The sequence below is a fragment of the Geotrypetes seraphini genome, chromosome 19 (genome assembly GCF_902459505.1).
Source record: "Geotrypetes seraphini chromosome 19, aGeoSer1.1, whole genome shotgun sequence".
NCBI classification, from domain to species: Eukaryota; Metazoa; Chordata; class Amphibia; order Gymnophiona; family Dermophiidae; genus Geotrypetes; species Geotrypetes seraphini.
This window is the reverse complement of record NC_047102.1, coordinates 38,562,280-38,581,896: the sequence shown is the minus strand read 5'-3', so window position 1 is coordinate 38,581,896 and position 19,617 is coordinate 38,562,280. Positions and strand designations below refer to the sequence as shown.

The window sequence follows — 19,617 nt, the reverse complement described above, 5'->3', positions numbered from 1 at the left end:
TGCAGGAGGGGGAGTGTTGGCTGGCAGCGGAAGAGAATCGGAATCTCTCCTGCTTCGGGGGGAGAGGGGTGTTGTGATGTAAGGGGAGAGAATGAGCATCTTTCCACCTGCATCACAATACGGATTTCTAGCAGTCTCACACTGTCATGCCTTTACCGGCACCCCAGACCAGTCACTTATTTTTGTCACCAAAAGCAGACGCTACTTCCCAAAAATGGCTCAGCATTTTTTAAGAATCTACCGAAGGGCTCATTTCAATGTTGAAGAGCCTATTTGCATGTCATTGTTGGACACTGCTAGAAAGCTCTCTATTGACAGATAATCCGTTTTGATAATCTGCCGCTAAAATGCGTACAATTTAGTGACGGCATTAAAGTTTTGAGAATCTAGGCCTTAATGTTAGATTAGAACAGGCTTCCCAACCTATGGTCTGTAGTCCAGAATTCAGCTCACTAAGTGCTTTTTCTAGTCCTCAGAAGCTTGACAATTCTTGTGGTACTTACAGCAGGATTCCTGCTTCCCCATTGTGACTCAGCTCTCTATAAGCTTGAGCCATGCAATGCTAGAAGTTTGGATTGGTCTTATAAAGTCCCGTGAGACTTGAAACATTGAGACCAACCTAAACTTCAGCACCATGCAGCTTGGTCTAGCAGAAAACCATCTCATGGTGGGAAAGCAGGAATCCCACTGTTTCTTCTACAGCTGAAGGCTGGTGAGAGGAAAGACACTGGATATAGACAAGTGGGATACATGAGAAAGAGACTAGTTAGCAGATGAAGACTAGAGAGGGAATGATGCACCTTCAGTGATTTGCCACTATTTGTCTAAACATGTGGCAAAATACTGTGTGTTTTGGCCATCAAAATATTATAAGAGATAAAATGTGGCCCCCTGATAAAGAAAAAAAAAAAAAAACAGTTGGACAAGCCTAGAGTATGGTTTCTCAACCCAGCCACTCAGGTTTTTACAATATGCACAATAAACAATCATAATAACAACTTTACTTTTATACCACAGTACCTCACAGTTTACAACAAGAAAAACTGTGCAAAACACAGAGATAATACATCAAATTACAAAATTAGTAAAATCGTCAATTATCTTTAAAATGGTTCATGCCATTATACAAATTTGTCAAACAGATAAGTTTTCAATGATTTTCTAAAATCCTGGTAAGAAAAAGAAGTCCTAGTCAGATCAGATTCTTATTCCATTTTCCCGCTTGAAAAGATAAAGTCTTTTCCAAAAATCTTTTACTTATACACCCTTTTAAAAGACGGAGTACAACGATTAATTTCAGATAATTCAAAATGCAGTACATGTATATCTATCTCACAACTTACTCCAACCAACACAATCTGGTTTCAGAACCAATTATAGCACAGAGACACTACTAGGTTCCCTCCTAGACAACACCTCAGCACAGGCAAAAAAAATGCTGATTATACTAGACCTCTCCACAGCATTTGACTTGGTGGACCATGACATCCTTCTACAAACACTAGACACAATAGGAATCACAGGTAAAGTACACACATGGTTTCAAGGATTCCTACAATCCAAGACTTACAGAGTAAAAATAAACAAAGAAAAATCAGAACCATGGTCCAACCCCTGCGGCATACCCCAAGGATCCCCTTTATCCCCCACACTCTTCAATCTCTACATTGCATCCCTAGGCACCTGCCTAGACAAATTAGACTTAACCTTCTATAGCTATGCAGACGACATCACCATTCTCCTTCCTTTTGATCAACCAACACCCACAATGACAGACACACTACACAGAACACTAGAAACAGTAGCAACATGGATGAAAGATCACAAACTGAAGCTGAACTCAGATAAAACAAAATTCATACTCCTTGAAAATCATAAAACCCCCAACCATAACAAACCTAGTTATAAACTCAATCACTTACCCCCCCCCCCCATTCAACCCACTCTAAAACTCCTGGGATTGATGATAGACAGATGCTGTACCATGCAACCACAAATCAACAAAACAATACAGAAATCATTCATGGTCATGAGAAACCTAAGGCAAGTTCAGAAATTCTTCGACAGAAAACAATTCCAGCTCATTGTCCAATCCCTAGTCCTAGGTCTTCTAGACTACTGTAACATCCTCTATCTCCTCTGCCCCACAATCATGATAAAGCAACTACAAACAGTACAAAACACAGCACTGAGACTTATCTATTCACTGAGGAAACAAGACCACATCACTGCAGCATACCTCGACTCACACTGGCTCCCAATACAAGCAAGAATACTATTCAAATTCTCCTGTCTACTAATTAAAACCATAAATGGAGACAGCCCAGCCTACTTGAACAACCGCCTAATCCAAACTACCACAACCAGACACAGGAGAACCCACATACCATTCACGCACCCTCCAATCAGAGACGTCAAACGAAAAAAAAACTGTACGATAACCTACTAGCCACACAGGTGGCAAAACTAGACCGCCAACTCTCCAATTTACTGATCACAACCCCAGACTACAAAACTTTCAGAAAAGAAATAAAACCCTGCTATTCAAGAAATACTTGAAAACAAACTAATCACCACAGGAATACCCAGAATTAACCTGCTCTACTCTACACTTCCTCTGGAAATGTCCAGATAACTTCCTATGTAATCCGCCTTGAACCGCAAGGTAATGGCGGAATAGAAATCACTAATGTAATGTAACGAATATCCTGAAAACTTAAGTGTCTGGTAATGGAGCAGAATGTCTGCTATCAAACGTACACATATTTTTTAGCAAACACTCTTCCTAATGCATTTCCTATGTAAATATTACAGTGCAGTCGTGTTATAGTTAAGCTGAGCAATGAATAAACGATTTTACAAAACCTGTAGGGTATATCTTTTTAGGTATTTTCTAAACTATGGGGTCCTTTTACTAAGGCGCACCAAACATTAGCAAGCACTAAATGCCAACGCATCCATTATATTCTATGGACGCGTTAGCCCACCTTAGTAAAAGAGGGAGTATATTTTAAATTGTGGACGGCAGGACATGTGAAGATGTGTTGAAGCTGTAATCAGTGTTTTTCTTCTCAGTAAATGATGTACGAGTATTAGTATATTATTTTATGAAAACAGAATCCTAACAAGCAAAGGGAAGCCCTATGAGCACTTTAGCACATCATCGCTTCCTTGACTTCAAAATTGTTCAGTATTAGCACAATTCCCTTGACTATGGCTTTGAATGTGAAAGTCTCCATCACACAGGTGAGCAAAATAGCAACTAAAACTTAATGAAATTACATTGTGGTCAGTGGCTTTGGCAGAAGCACTGAACACACTCGCTTTCAGAGTATTCTCTAAGCCTCTGCTTTTGGCCTTCCCTTTCTTCTGGAAACTGTGCCATCTGCTGGTTACAGTGCTCTATCATACTTTTGCAAAACCAGTTGTCATACAATGTTAATTTTTAGAAATGAGAGATTCACTGAAGACATCAAAGAAACCCAATTATTCCACAGTTAAAAAAAAAAAAAAAATGGTGCAAATAAAAACATTGTGGAATGGATATTCTTGATGCAAAAGTTTATTAAACACATGAAGAATACAAACTCATCCGTATGAAAAGGCAATGATGTGGACCCAACACAGTCCATGTTTCGGCTAAAGGTGCCTTCCCTCAGGGATCCCAAATTGTGAGCGTACTATATTAAATGGCACAAATATGGATGAGATAAATATCACTAAGAACCAACAAACTCCAATGTGAACAGCAACGGAGAGCTGAGCAGCACCTGCAATGCTGAGGCTTATCATAATCTGGGATTATGTGGCTTGGCATAATTAGCGTGAAAGTACATCTTAACTGTTAATTGTGAACTAGCCCCCCTTTTTCTAAGCGCTAAATGCTCTGACACTGTTCAAACGCTCATAGAATTCAATAAGCATCACAGCAGAAATCTCTACCACGGCTTAGTTAAAAGAACCTAGGTTTGGTTTAGTGGTTCAAAAGGTAAGAGGGAGAACAAAAAAAAATTATTTCCCTAGGGGAAAGTGAGGGTGGAAGTTCAAAGGTTCTAAAGGGACATTTATGATTGTTGCAGTTGTCCGGGTCTTGTCTCGTCTGGGTAGGTAACCAATATTTCAGCCATATTGCTGTGGCTTTCTTTAGCATGATGGCTGAAACATTGGTTCTACCTACCCAAACACAGTGAAAGCCGAACAATTATGACACCAGCCATGGAAGCCTAAGAAAACAGAATACATTTATGTTGAAAAAATTATTTTCATATCTGTGTTATATTAGATTTGTATTTATCTGTGTTTCATAAAGTTTGTAAATTCATTTAAAAATCAACATTTTTTAATTACATTGTTTTAACTTATTTGCAAGAAGCTTAATCCTCCAGTTTGGCCATGGTTTTGTGTCCATAATGGGCAGTAGAGTGTTAAAAACAAAAGGAATTGACCCCGAAATATCCACAAAGAAGAAAAATCCAGAGAAAACAAAAAAAACTCTGTGGAGTGACGATGTTCCTAAATGGACTTTATTTGAAAGTGTCAAAGGGATTCTTTATCCCAGGACAAGCAGGCATGATATTCTCACATGTGGGTGACGTCATCTACGGAGCCCCAGCGCGGACAGCTTTTCAAGCAAACTTGCTAGAAGTTTCAAGTTTGCACACTGCACCACGCATGTGCTAGCCTTCTTGCCACTAGAGGGCGCATCCCCACCTCGTGGTCCTCAGTTCTTTTTCATCCGCGGAGCCAGAAGCCCTGTGGAGAAATTGTGCTAAATTTGCCTTCTGTCGCCGCGGCTGTGTGGGGTTTTTCGCACGGTCGCTGCGTTTTTTCGTCTCTTTTTGCTTTGTTTCTTTCTTTTTCAAAAAAAAAAAAAAAAAAATACTTCGTATTCGTTACTACCGGGGGCTCCCGGTAGCCGTGGCCGAGGAACCTCGCTTGTTCCCGGCTCGCTTGTGGGCCCATGTCCCGGCCCGTAACGGGCTTTAAAAAGTGCGGGCGCTGTGAAAGACTCCTTTCTATTACTGACCCGCACAGGTGCTGTTTGCGGTGTTTGGGGCCCCAACACCCGACGGCATCCTGCGATAAGTGTGCCACCTTTCAGAAGCGGGCACTTAAACGCCGAAAGGCCCGCATGGCGGAACTTTTCTCTGTGGAGTCCCCGCCGGGGAAGGCCTCGAGTTCGGCCTCGGCTTCGGCCCCGGCCTTGACCTCGGCCTCGACATCGGCCTCGGCCTCAGCTTCGGGACCGTCGGCGTCGCCTCGGGCCTCGGTGCCTTCGAAGCAGCTGCCCTCTTCCAAGGCCTCGGGTAAGTCTCCGCTTCCCTCCTCAGCTCCATCTAAGAAGCCATCCTCGGGCTCGTCGGCGGGTGGGTCCGCCTCAGTGAAGCCCAAGTTGCCATCGTCCGCTGCCCCGAGGGAATACTCGAGACCGAGGTCGCCCTCTGAGGAGCAGCGGCAGGTCTTGCCGCAGGGGATGTCAATCCCCGTGTTCCAGGAATTGCTCCGGGCGTTGATCGCCTCGGAGCTCACCGGGGCCATTGACCAGCTGCACCAGGCTTCGGCCTCGGCAGCTTCGGCCTCGGAGGCTTCGGCCCCGGTGGCCCCGCAGTTGGCGACCTCGGTCTCGGGTACCGGGGCCTTGGCTCCCGAGGCGCCCACGGCCTCGACCTCGGTGGTTCCCTCGGACCCGGCTTCGCGAGGTCCGCCGGAGCGTAGTGTGCGGCCGAAGGACAAGGGGCGCCGAGTACGAAGACTTTCGTCCTCGTCCTCGGGGTCCTCGAGGGGTTCGTCTCCCTCGGGCAGGTCTCGAGCGAGGCGCAAGCCGAGGAAGGCTAAGAGGTCTCGGACCTCGCCTCGGCGGCGGGGTCGCTCGTCACCGGCCAGGGGCGGGGCCTTGCAAGTTCGGGATTTGCGGGTTGATAACCCCATTTTGTTCCGGTCTCCGGCCAGGGAGAGCTCTCGGGCTTCCTCGCCCGGGCCGAAGGGGCGGACCTCGGTGCCTCGGACCCCGGGGGGATCCCCGAGGGGTTCCTCCAGGCGCACCCGGTCTCCGACTCCGTCGAGGTCGCAGGACTGTGCCTCTTTGGGGTCGGGGTCGGGTAGGGAGCCCAGATACTCCAACCAGGCCTCTCCCTTCGGCTCTGCCGGGAAGTCTCGGTCTCCCTCTCCTCCTGCTAAACCCTCGTCCTTTACGAGGTTTGTGCAGGATATGGCTGCGGCTTTGGGTGTTGACTTGTCGGAAGGGTCCACTTACACCAAGGAGTTTTTGGAGGAGCAGGATCTCCCTGCCCCCCCCAGGGAGTCGCCGCGCCTTCCAATTAACAAGGTCCTCTGTCAGACCTTTCTGAGGAATCTTGAGGCTCCATTGACGGTCGCTGTGGTCCCCGCCAAAATGGAGTCTAAGTATCGCACCCTTCCCATCAAAGGGTTTGAGAAGGGCCAACTTTCCCACACCTCGCTTCTGGTGGAATCGGCGGTCAAAAAATCTCAGCCTTCCCGGGTCTCGGCGACGGTCCCGCCTAGTAGGGAGGGCCGGACCCTTGACAAATTTGGGCGCCGTCTCTATGCGAACTCTCTGATGGCGACCAGGGTCCTGAACTACGCCTTCTCGTACTCTTCCTTCCTCCGTACGATGGTGAAGGACCTCCCCTCCTTTCGGGAGGTGATGCCTGAGTCGCATAGGGACCGGTTCGCCACCTTTAGTTCCAACCTGACCCAGCTGCGCCTCTATTTATTCCACGCGGTTTATGATGCATTTGAACTCGCCTCGAGGGTCTCCGCCTGTGCAGTGGCCATGCGCCGGCTGGCGTGGCTCCGTACCCTCGAAATGGAGGCCAATTTGCAGGAACGCCTGGCTAATTTGCCTTGCGTTGGCGTGGAATTGTTTGATGACACTTTGGATGCGGCGACGGAGCGACTTTCCAAACAGGAACGCTCTTTGGCCTCTCTGGTGAAGCCGAAGCCTAAGGCGCCTGCTCAGCGCCCCTTCAGGCAGCCTCCGAGGAGATACCCTCAGAAGTCCACACCGGCCTTCTCCAGACCGCCCCCTCGAAGACAGCCCCAGCAGGGTAGAGGCGGCCCCTCTAAACCTGCCGCGCAGGGGGCCGCCAAGGCCGCGCCGTCCTTTTGACGGGATAGGCGGTTGGGGGCGGGCCCCCACCGCAATATCGAGCCACCCCCTCCCCATCGGGGGTCGGCTGACGGCCTTTGCCGGGGCCTGGTCGGTGATCACGTCGGACGCCTGGGTGCTCGGGATAATCTCAGACGGCTATTTGCTGAACTTCTCCTGTCCGCCTCCGGACTTGCCCCCCGGGGCTTGCCCTCCCAATCGGAACCAGCTGCCCCTTCTCCTGGAGGAGGCCAGGGCCTTGTTGAGCCTCAGGGCGGTCGAGGTGGTGCCTCGCGATCAGATGGGCCTGGGATTTTACTCCCGTTACTTTTTGGTCCCAAAAAAGACCGGGGACTTACGCCCCATTTTGGACCTCCGGAAGCTCAACAAGTTCCTGGTCCGAGAGAAGTTCCGTATGTTATCGCTCCCGGTTCTCTATCCTCTTTTGGAGGAGGGGGATTGGATGTGCTCCCTGGACTTGAAGGAAGCTTACACCCATGTTCCGGTGCATCCCGCTTGCCGCAGGTTTTTGCGGTTTCAGGTCGGGGATTTGCACCTGCAGTATCGGGTTCTTCCCTTCGGGCTGGCATCCTCCCCTCGGGTATTCACCAAGTGTATGGTGGTGGTGGCGGCGGCCCTGCGCTCGCGGGGTCTACAGGTCTTTCCCTATCTGGACGATTGGCTGATCAAAGCCCCGTCCAGGGAGGGGGTTATCTTAGCGACCCGACAGACTATCAGTCTTTTACAGGGCCTGGGGTTCGAAGTGAACTTCCCCAAATCTCAATTGCGTCCGGCGCAGTCTCTCCAGTTCATTGGAGCCGTGCTGGACACGGTTCGCCTTCGCGCTTTTCTCCCCCCGCCCCGGCGGGAGACTCTGCTTCGGTGGAGTCGACATTGTCGAGGGCAGTCGCAGGTGTCGGCCCAGCACATGATGGTTTTGCTGGGTCACATGGCGTCGACGGTTCACGTCACGCCGTTCGCTCGCTTACACCTGAGAATCGCGCAATGGACTCTGTCGTCGCAGTGGCGCCAGGATCGCGATCCGGTGTCTTCCCGGATATCAGTAACTCCTTGTTTACGTCGATCGCTCCGTTGGTGGACCGACTCTTCCAATTTGTCAGGGGGTTTGCTGTTTCGCGTTCCTCCTCACACCAAGGTCTTGACGACGGACTCTTCCGAGTACGCGTGGGGAGCGCACCTGGACGGTCTGAGGACGCAGGCTCTGTGGTCGGCCGAGGACCGTCGGTGCCACATCAATGTGCTGGAGCTTCGCGCCATTTTTCTGGCGGCGCGAGCTTTTGTCCACCTGCTGCACGACCAGGTAGTACTCGTGCGGACGGACAATCAGGTAGCGATGTACTATGTCAACAAGCAGGGGGGTACGGGCTCTTGGCCTCTATGCCAGGAGGCTCTCCGTCTTTGGGACTGGGCAATTTCCCAGAATATCTTTCTGCGGGCGGTCTACATTCAGGGAGAGCAGAACCAGCTTGCAGACAAACTCAGTCGTCTTCTCCAGCCGCACGAATGGTCTCTGAACTCCCGAGTACTTCGCGAGGTTTTCAACCGCTGGGGAACTCCTCAAGTGGATCTGTTTGCCTCTCCGGAGACTCGCAAGTTACCCCTCTATTGCTCTCGGATCTACTCTCCGGATCGTCTCGAAGCGGATGCCTTCCTCCTCGAATGGGAGGGGAGGTTCCTTTATGCGTTTCCACCGTTCCCTCTGATTTTGAGAACGCTGGTTCATCTCAGATCGGCCGGAGCCTCCATGATCCTCATTGCACCTCGGTGGCCAAGGCAGCCCTGGTTCTCCCTACTTCTTCAACTCAGTACCAGGGAACCTCTACTTCTACCGGTGTTTCCCTCTCTGCTGTCTCAGAGTCGGGGTTCGCTGTTGCATCCCAATCTTCAGTCTTTACATCTGACTGCTTGGTTTCTCTCCCTCTGACTTCGGTTCCGGTGTCTCGGGCCGTGAGGGACGTTTTGGAGGCCTCGCGTAAGGTCTCGACTCGGCTTTGCTATACTCAGAAATGGACCAGGTTTTCTTCCTGGTGTTCTTTGAATAGTCTGCAACCAGATTCGGTGCCTGTGGCTTCGCTTCTGGAATATCTTTTGCATTTGTCTGAGTCTGGCCTGAAAACGACTTCCATTCGGGTGCATCTCAGTGCCATTGCAGCATTCCATCGGCATCTTGAGGGTCGTTCTCTCTCTCTTCATCCTCTGGTGACACGTTTCATGAAGGGGCTAGTGAATATCCATCCTCCTCTGAAACCTCCTCCGGTGGTGTGGGATCTTAATGTGGTCTTGGCTCAGCTTATGAAGCCTCCCTTTGAACCCATCGACAAATCGCATCTTAAGTTTCTTACTTGGAAAGTAGTCTTTTTGATTGCACTCACATCTGCTCGTCGAATCAGTGAGTTACAGTCCTTGGTTGCGGATCCTCCTTTCACGGTCTTTCATCATGATAAGGTGGTTCTCCGCACCCATCCCAAATTTTTACCTAAAGTTGTGTCTGATTTCCACCTCAATCAGTCTATTGTCCTTCCGGTGTTTTTTCCGAAGCCCCATTCTCATCCTGGTGAGGCGGCGCTTCATACCCTTGATTGTAAGAGGGCGTTGGCCTTTTATCTCCAACGCTCCAAGTCTTATCGGAAGGTTCCTCAATTATTTTTGTCCTTTGATCCTAATCGTTTGGGACACCCGGTTTCGAAGCGCACCTTGTCCAACTGGTTAGCTGCTTGCATTTCTTTTTGCTACGCTCAGGCTGGTCTCCCGCTTGCGGGTCGCGTTACGGGTCATAAAGTCCGGGCGATGGCAGCTTCTGTGGCTTTCCTCCGATCTACACCTATGGAGGACATTTGTAAAGCTGCCACTTGGTCTTCGGTTCATACGTTCACCTCTCACTACTGTCTGGATACTTTGTCCAGAAGCGACGGCCGGTTTGGCCAGTCGGTGTTACGTAACCTGTTTTCATAATTTGCCATCCTCCCACCTGCCCTTTTTTGGTTGGCTTGGAGGTCACCCACATGTGAGAATATCATGCCTGCTTGTCCTGGGATAAAGCACAGTTACTTACCGTAACAGGTGTTATCCAGGGACAGCAGGCATATATTCTCACAACCCGCCCACCTCCCCGGGGATGGCTTTCTTTGCTATGTTATGGAACTGAGGACCACGAGGTGGGGATGCGCCCTCTAGTGGCAAGAAGGCTAGCACATGCGTGGTGCAGTGTGCAAACTTGAAACTTCTAGCAAGTTTGCTTGAAAAGCTGTCCGCGCTGGGGCTCCGTAGATGACGTCACCCACATGTGAGAATATATGCCTGCTGTCCCTGGATAACACCTGTTACGGTAAGTAACTGTGCTATATCTTTCAGTAATTTGAGAGAAATTCATTATGAAGAGTTCCTCAACAATTTTCTTTACAGAAGGACAGGTTTGGCATTAAAATTGCAGGTGAAAATCTCTAGCAGAAGTCAGAGAGAGAGAGATAATAGCCTCTGCTATGAAAGAGGAGACACCAGTAGAATTGGATAACTGCAAGCCTAGGGCGGTGCTTCTGAACGCGCTCCTGGAGGCACACCTAGCCATTTAGGATTGCCAGAATTAATATACATGAAAGAAATATGCACATAAGACACCCGTTATGTGTAAATCTCTATCATGCATAGTCATTGCAGTGATCCTGAAAACTTGATTGGCTAGTTGTGGCTCCAGGTGGTAGTTTAGCACTGGCCTAGGGAGAGAGGAGCCAGAGCTGAGAAAGACAACTTGGACAGCACTGTTAAGAGTACCTGCATACAGTTGACGCTCAGTTAACTGACACCCATGGGGACTGATAGATGCCAGATAAATGTCATTTCTGGTTGCTTGAGAGTTACTATTAAAAATAAGCCTAACATACTACCGTGTTTCCCCAAAAATAAGACCTATGCCGATTTTCGAGGTAGGACTTAATATAAGCCCTAGTTAGATCGCTCCCGAAGCCCCTCTCAAATGTCGACTTCATCTCTGGATTTGCCGGCAGCAGGGCTCCTCCCCCACCCATCCCCCTGCGCAGCATCTTTCCATCTCTCCCTCCCATCCAAACCCCGCTGACCCTCCCACCGTGACACCGACATACCTCCCTCCAAACAGCAGTGTTAGCAGCACTTTAAACAGGCTGTTTCGTGGTCTTTTCCAGCCAGGTCCTACCCTCTGCTGATGAGTTCATCAGCGACGCAGCATAGGGAAGGCCCCGGCGTGAGAAGGCCACGAAGCAGCCTGTTAGAATGCTGCTGACGCTGCTGTTTGGAGGTATGTCGGTCTCGCAGTGGGAGGGTTAGCGTGGTTCTGCTGCGTGGAGGGGATGGGAGGGAGGGTTAGAAAGATGCTGCAGAGGAAAAGCAAAAGGGGATGGGCGAGAGGGGAGGAAAGATGCTGCACATGTGGGGGGAAAGAAAAGAAAGGATTGGGGTGGAGGAGAGAAAGGGAGAGATGATCACTGTACATGAAAAAAATAAGACATCCCCCGAAAATAAGCCCTCGTGCATTTTTTGGACCCAAAATTAGTATAAGACACTGTCTTATTTGGGGGGAAACACAGTTTACCCCATACTATGCCACACCATAAACTGTTCCAAACTACTGGACATGTGGTAGACAAAGTGTAGGCGTACTCAGGTGTGGCATGTGGCATGCCAAGTTTACACTTAAATTTCCACCAGAAATTGATTTTATTTCCATTTTTATTTAAAGTTTTACAGTATTTATTTATTTTTATTTTTTTTTGCTGGTTGCTTGATTTCCGGTTAACAGAGAGTGTACTGAAACCTAACCATAAAGGTGGTACTATATCAAAATCCATGACTTTTCCCTCTTACCTTTAAGAGGTACAGCAAGAGAGAGAAGGGGATCACTCATAGGAGAGAAGCTACTAGTAACTAGGGGGATCTAGAAAACTAGACAGAGGATTATGGAGCTCATAATTGAAACTTAAATATGTCTAAAAACCTGCCCCCAAGTCAGCATTTGGATGATCTAAAAGACAGGTCCGTCCAAGTGCCGATAATTGAAACGGCTTTTTGGACATATCCAGGGACATTTTAGGCCTCTAAATGCCGCTGTGCACCCAGAGCTGGAAGGGATGTGGAGGAGTGGTGTGGGCGGAATATGGGCTGACCTAGGCTTAGTCGTCCTGCAGGGATAATCGAATGTTTGATGAGACTACCCAGGCAAAAATTATATGTTGAGTGAGACGATGTAAAGACAGGTATAAATGCCCAAAAGGTATCAAAAGAGACAACATATTCTCCACATATTCACTTACCCCGTTGTACCCCCACAAAGTTCAGAATAAAAATGTACATATCTGCCTCCGGAGAATCAGCACCTGGCATAGGAAAGCCTAGTAAAGCTGCACAGAGATGGCTTAAGTAGCCTGGGCTAGTGAACCATAGAGGAGGACCCAGACCCATAAGCTACTCTAACCATTACATTCAAGGTAAAAAATGTGAGCCCACCAAAAACAAACAAACGCTACTGTACTGCCAAATAGGTGGCACCTGCAGCAATAAGGGCTATTGGGGTTGTAGACAAGTGGGTTATAGTGTGTTTGGGGGGTAGCTCACCATATCCTATAAGGGAGTTTTGGTGAGATGTTTATGTGGCACCACTGCGTCCAACATTGGTCTCCCAACCTAAAGAAGGATATAAAACTGTTGGAGAGGGTGCAGAGGCGAGCAACAAAGCTAGTAATGAGTATGAAGAAACTGGAATACGAGGATCGACTTATGAGACTGGGATTGTTCTCCCTTAAGAAGAGGAGACTGCGAGGGGATATGATCGAGACCTTCAAAATACTGAAAGGAATCGACAAAATAGAGCAGAAAAAACTATTTACATTGTCCAATTTGACACGGAATGAAGCTGAGGGGGGACAAGTTCAGGACGAATATCAGGAAGTTCTGCTTCACGCAGAGAGTGGTGGACACCTGGAATGCTCTTCCCGACGAGGTTATTGCAGAATCGACCGTCCTAGGATTTAAAAGCAAACTAGATGCACATCTCCTTATGAGGGGCATAGAAGGATATGGGTGACTACAAAATATTCCAGGTGTACACCTGGGAGGGCCTCCGCTTGTGCGGATCGCCGGACTTGATGAACCGAAGGTCTGATCCGGAGATGGCACTTCTTATGTTCTTATGTCCTTTTTATGAAGTTCACAGCAGTACCCTGAAAGGTGCCCCACTGCTCTGTTGCCATGTCTGGGTGGCCAGTTCATCGTAATGCTGGCTCCTCCCATGTCTAAAGGTCTGGTTCTGGGCATTTGGGACTTGGACAAATTTTTGGTCGAGAATGTGGTATAAAAAATAGACGCAGTGGCAGTCTGGACGATCAAACGCCTGGACGTAGAGATAAGCCAATTTTCAAAAAACGGAATAGTTTAGACATACTTTTCGAAAATGGGCATTTTACCGCTGCCGACTTAGATGTTTCTTTTGATTATGGCTCTCCACGTATTGTTTCCTATGTAGCATACTAGTTAACACAACAGTATACGTAATTTTGGCTTGGCTTACCCTGCTTGTTTTGCTGTCCTCCTGTGCATAGCCAAACTTGCATACAATGACAGCTGTAGTTAGCAGCTATGAATGCCTTCATCATAGTGCTTGTGTGACAACAAAGTAGTTTGCTGGGAAGCTAGAGGGAGGAAACTCACTATATACTGTGTATTATTTAAAGAAAAATGTAACCTCCTCCCCCCACCCCTGTTTGTCTTTAAAATCTTCAGAGATCCTCTGATCAAACTTTCTTGCTTTGAAGAAGTATTGCATTACTTTTTCTGGAAAAAAATGATTCATTCTATTTTAATTGGAATATGGATTTGCAAAAGTAGGGCTACCATATAACTCCAGAAAAAGGAGAACAGATTGAGACTTCCGGGTTTTACTTCCATTGTTTTCAATGAAAGTAAAACCTGGATATCTTAATTCATCCTCCTTTTTCTGGAGTCATATGGTAACCCTATGCAAAAGTCAAATAATACACCTTTGGCCATGTGCATCAAGAACATACATTGTTTGTCCTCACATTTTTTCTGAAAATCATAACTTTTGCTTATATTCAATTCTGAGGATACTAACAATATTCCCCAATGTTTTATTCATGTAATTTCCCTGTCTACTTCCTATGCTCGTCTTTGATTGCATTCTGTTTTGATCTCTTTGGAACACTGATTCTATTTATTGCCAAGTACCTTAAAAATACATAAGAACATAAGCATTGCCCCTGCCAGGTCAGACCAGGGGTCCATCGCGCCCAGCAGTCCGCTCCCGCAACGACCCCCCCAGGTCCATGACCTGTAAGTGCTCCTTACCTAAGATGTTTATAACCTATTTATTTAATATCCTGTAAGTAACCCTCTATCTGTACCCTGCTATCCCCTTCTCTTTCAGTTAGTCATCCAGTCCCTTTTTGAACCCCAATAATGTACTCTGTCCTATCACCTCTACTGGAAGTGCATTCCAGGTGTCTACCACCTTCTGAGTGAAGAAGAACTTCCTAGCATTCGTTTTGAATCTGTCTCCTCTCAATTTTTCTGGATGACCTCTTGTTTTTGTTGTCCCCGCTAGTCTGAAGAATCTATCCCTCTCCACCTTCTCTATGCCTTTCATGATTTTATAAGTCTCAATCATGTCCCCTCTAAGTCTCCGCTTTTCCAGGGTAAAGAGCCCCAGCTTGTCCAACCTTTTGGCATATGAAAGGTTCTCCATGCCCTTTATTATCCTTGTTGCTCTCCTCTGGACCCTCTCGAGTATCGCCATATCCTTCTTAAGGTACGGCGACCAGTATTGGATGCAATACTCCAGGTGCGGACGCACCATCGTTCGATACAGTGGCAGGATAACTTCCTTCATTCTGGTAGTGATAACCCTTTCTCTCACCTACTAAACATTTCTTTCCCATACTCTTGTTTTCTTAATGCCATTCTGCTCTCCCTTTACCACTCAGCTTTATCAATCAGAACTCATTAGTTGTGTCATTTAAGAAAGAAACAACATCCTTAGCTAGAGTTCTGTGTATTCTCTCTCAAACATCTGGCTCTTTATGTGCCACCATATATCAAAGTAGAGTGTATACTCCTTCCTGTGCTCTTATTAAAACATCTAGAAAGTTGACTTTCTAAGTGTGCTAAAAGTACAAAAAAATACAGTAATGTAACCACTTTTGAAGAAATGGAATCAAGAAGTTGGAAAATTTCAATATTCTTTAGTATTTGTAGTCAAATACATCTCCAACATATCGATTTTTTAAAAAATTATAGCATGTTGACTTAGAAAAAAACAAATTGAGAACCAGGCTCGGTCATGATCCAAGGTGGCGATTGAGGCAGAAACTTGAAGCATAGCTCCGTGCTTCATTGCCTGTATCATTTTATCAGTGTGTTCTTCGGGACGCGTTTATCATTTGGGGAAGATTTGACGATGCTCCTCTGCTGCTATATGATGGGAAAAAGGAAGGGAGCCTCGCGACCAGAACCTCCGGCGGTCGGCGGCTACAGACCCATGATACAGATGATGTTGGACGCCGGAATTGCGCGTCAGACTCCAAGGATGACCCAGGCTTCGGGAGGAGTGCCAATTTCATCATGCTGCTTACATCTGAAAGTGTACCTTTGCCAAATCCTGTGCAAAGCTTCCTTTGGGAGCAATGAACACTCCACTGATAGCCGGCTCTGTAGCAGCAGTGCCAGGATTTGTTTAAATTTCATTGCGTTATAAAACTAGCCCTTTATTGATGACAATTTATGACAGATTATTCTTAATCCTGAACCTACACCATCCTTGTAAAGTACCTCTGTACCTGACTTCCCTGCTACTCCAATACTGATCTTACTATCACACTGATGAAGGAAAATGGTGTCAAAGGATAAGACGATGACACTGGACTATAATTTCAGACAGGGCTTTATTTTTTTTTTAACTCAGAAATTAACAATCCATTTTTATGCACCATTTCTCCTCCCCTGACCTTAAAATTATAGGGCCTATAAACGTGGCCCTTCAGTCCTTTGAAAGCATATGCCCTCAGGTCAAGCCACATCACTAAAAAGTTCTTGATAACAAACAAATTACCTTTCTCCCTATGCACACATTCATCCCATCATCCGAAGACCATCAAAACCCCCTACAAAAAGAAGGGAGGGATCCGGAATCCAGAGTGAACAGAAAATAAAATAAAAACAATGCATTTGACTACAGTGACTGAGTGAAGATCATTTAATAACACGATACTCCCCTTAGCATCACTTGGACTAAGGGGCAGCTATCACTCAGTATATGCAGACAGCTATAGTCCATGGCTGAAATAACTCCCTCTAATTAATCCAAGCTCATGGATGGCATCATAGACAGCCATGTTACTATCAAAAACCCTTAGTCCATAGGTTCCAATTTGGGATACCTCCTTTTCTACTCCTGGGTATTCACATCTTCCAGTAGTGTACCAGAACTGTTTATGAGATCCCCCACAATTACAAAGACTAAGGAACAGATGGGAAATATTCTGTTTTCCAACATGGCAGGTGTCATAAGGAAGTACTGACGATTTTATTAGTGAATCCTAGTGAGCTCCTCCACAATCTTTATTAGGTCATCTACAGTTGCCTCTCTCTTCATTCCACTGCCATCATCAATCTGGAATGCAAAAACAATAAATTGAAGGGTACATGGGATATTTATAAGATGTTATACTGTATGTTGGTCTTATAACAATAACAAAAAACAACCCAACTGTTTAACTTGTCCACTCTAACCCTTATAATTCATATCAGTTAACCTCAGCTCCTAACACCCTCTACCATCCTCTTTACCACTACATCCTTTCAATTGTCCACAAAAGCTTCTCAAACAAACTTTACCTGCAAATTTGCTACCACCTCCTGCATTTTGGAGCGGTTAATGTCCAGAAAGCTCTCAATCAAATCACCATCAATGAACCCTGTAGCAGGTTCAGTCTTTCGCTCTGTATGAAATGATCTCCAGGTAAAACAAGTTAAGGAAAAAAAGCTATGGTCTCACCATGTCATGCAGTTTCACTCCTCTATACACGGGTACATGTGATTACCAAACATTAGGATCTGCAGTTTAACAGTCTTTAATTATTACAGTTTCTTAGGAAGCAGTCATGTCACCATAATATAAGTATCAGTAACCCACTCTAGAAGGCAGAGAGTCTCCAAAGGAAGAGACATCCCCAGCTCAACAACTGGCTAGAAGTTACAGCTGCTCTGTAAAACCAAGCTGGCATTTTTGTAAAACACTTATAAGGTGTCTTTGAAGGATATAAAGAGTGTTCAATCTTGCCCACACTCTTGATGACTTTGTTAAGTCGGTTCTGCACATCCAACAGGAGGTTGTACCAGCCCTCTGATAATGAGGTGACCAAACCTGGCAGAGTAAGGAAATGCAATCAGATATCACTACAGCAATCAATGTTCTGGAAATTACAAAAGCAGGTTTACTATAATGTTCATGAATCTGAAGGAAATAAACTGAATTTTAGGCCCATTCCTAAGCAAGGAGAGTGAGACTTCTGGATTCATTCTATAATTACAACACAGTTCTCCGTTAACTTTCTTGCCCAGTAGATTCAGAAACTGGTTTTACAACTTGAAAATAAATGGTCTTCAATTATAATAAAATTCACTTCATTGTGATTTGAAATCTGTTTAAAAAGCAATGCAAGAAGTTAAATAAAGCCTTAACTATAATATGTCAAAGACATACACAGTTATCAAGATGGTCCTGGGAGTGGAAGTATGCAGTTTCTTTGACTTTGATGCAGAAACAGAAGGTAGAGGCAGGGAACCGAGGAGCTAGTGGGTAAAGAAAGATTAGATTCTTACCTCAATTTTCTTTTATGAAGATGTGTCTAATAGTCTTGCATGCTAGGGCTAAGTACCTGAACCCACACGTTACTTGTGAATAATATCACTCATCTTTCAACTCCGCCTCCTCCCAGTAAGCTTGCTCCTGCCCCCTCAATTTGTATAAAAGCAATCAAGAACCACTGTAATAGAAGAGATCACTAGAAGGAGGGCAACAGGGCAATACCATAATGTACTTCTGTTCTGCTCTGAAACAAGTACATTATTACATTACATTACATTAGGGACTTCTATTCCACCTATACCTTGCAGTTCAAGGCGGATTACAAAAGAGCTAACTGGACATTATCAAAATTGTGTGCAACAGGCACCAACATTTATGGAGCTCGTAGCTACTCACATGTCCTACTGAGAAGTGGAAACTCAGACAAAGGAAACGATGGGCTAATGGTCCTTCTAGACCTCAGTGCCACCATCGATCACCCCAGCTTCCTTACCAGATTCTCAAATATTGGAATCAATGATTTGAGAGCTCCAGTGGTTCTCACCATTCCTGAGCCAATTATGCACCCACCCAAAGCGTCCTACTAAGATCTATTCTATCACAACCTAAACCGATAAAATATGGATAAGCACAGGATGCCCCCCCCCCCCCGTTCCCTCTGCTTTCAGCCTCTATATCAGGGGTGTCCAACCTTTTGGATTCCTTGGGCCACATTGACTGAAAAAAAATGTTTCTGGGGCCACACAAACGTTGCAGCAAGACAGAAGAGGGAGCCGGCAAGACGGTAAACACCTGGGGATAGCAGAGGAAAACACTGCATCGCCCTCGGCCGGGGCCGCACAAAATACTTCACGGGGCCGCAGGTTGGACACCCCTGCTCTATATCAAAGTAGTGATAGACATTGGCTTAAAATACTAAATAAAGATGCTCAAATCTCCAAACTACAACTGCTTCTAGGAAATAAAAAGCTGGATGACCCAAAAAAGCTGCAACTAAACGCGGCAAAAATTAAGCTCCTCTGGATACAGAGATGACCCCCAAACTCACCCGCCCGTCAATCTCTTAGGAATCCATCATCCTGATGGCCAAAGACAAAGTATGCAGCCTAGGGGTGATTTCTAACAGCAACCTTTTGCTCTCTGACCATATCTCCCAAGTACCCTGTTTCCCCGAAAATAAGACCTATCCTTAAAATAAGCCCTAGCATGATTTTTAAAGATACTCCTAATATAAGCCATACCCCAAAAATAAGCCCTAGTTAAGATCGACACCCCCCCCTCCCCAGATGTCCCCAAAAACTCCCAGACTCCATCCCTGACACTAGTACTGCTCGATTCGCTGAAAAAAAGTCAGATTCGTCAATTCATCGATCCCCATCCCGGTGAGACCTGACATACCTCCACTCCAATTGCTCCAAAAACAACTGCTGTCGCTGCTGTTTTTGGAGGCCTCGGAGTGGAGGTATGTCAGTCTCACGGTGGGAGGGTCAGTGGGGTTCTGCTGCACAAGGGGATGGGAGGGAGAGATAGAAAGATGCTGCACAAGGGGATGGGTTGACAGGGGAGGAAAGATGCTGCACATGGGGGGGGGACAAAAAGAAAAGAGGAAGAATTGGGGTGGAGGAGAGAAAGGGTGAGA

The 19,617-nt window shown here is 46.5% G+C and overlaps 1 protein-coding gene across 4 annotated transcripts in view; it reads right to left on the bottom strand.

The window, feature by feature from the left end:
• Positions 1-16,034: 16,034 nt before the first annotated feature.
• DDB1 (damage specific DNA binding protein 1) overlaps positions 16,035-19,617 on the bottom strand; it is a 76,775-nt gene continuing 73,192 nt past the window's right edge. For all 4 annotated transcript variants that reach the window (XM_033927985.1, XM_033927983.1, XM_033927986.1 and 1 more), the window contains 3 exons: positions 17,432-17,534; positions 17,006-17,129; positions 16,035-16,781 (listed from right to left, as the gene is read on the bottom strand). In XM_033927985.1, the coding sequence (XP_033783876.1) occupies positions 16,698-16,781; positions 17,006-17,129; positions 17,432-17,534 (311 nt within the window). In that variant the 3' untranslated portion in view covers positions 16,035-16,697. The remainder of the gene's footprint in view (positions 16,782-17,005; positions 17,130-17,431; positions 17,535-19,617) is intronic.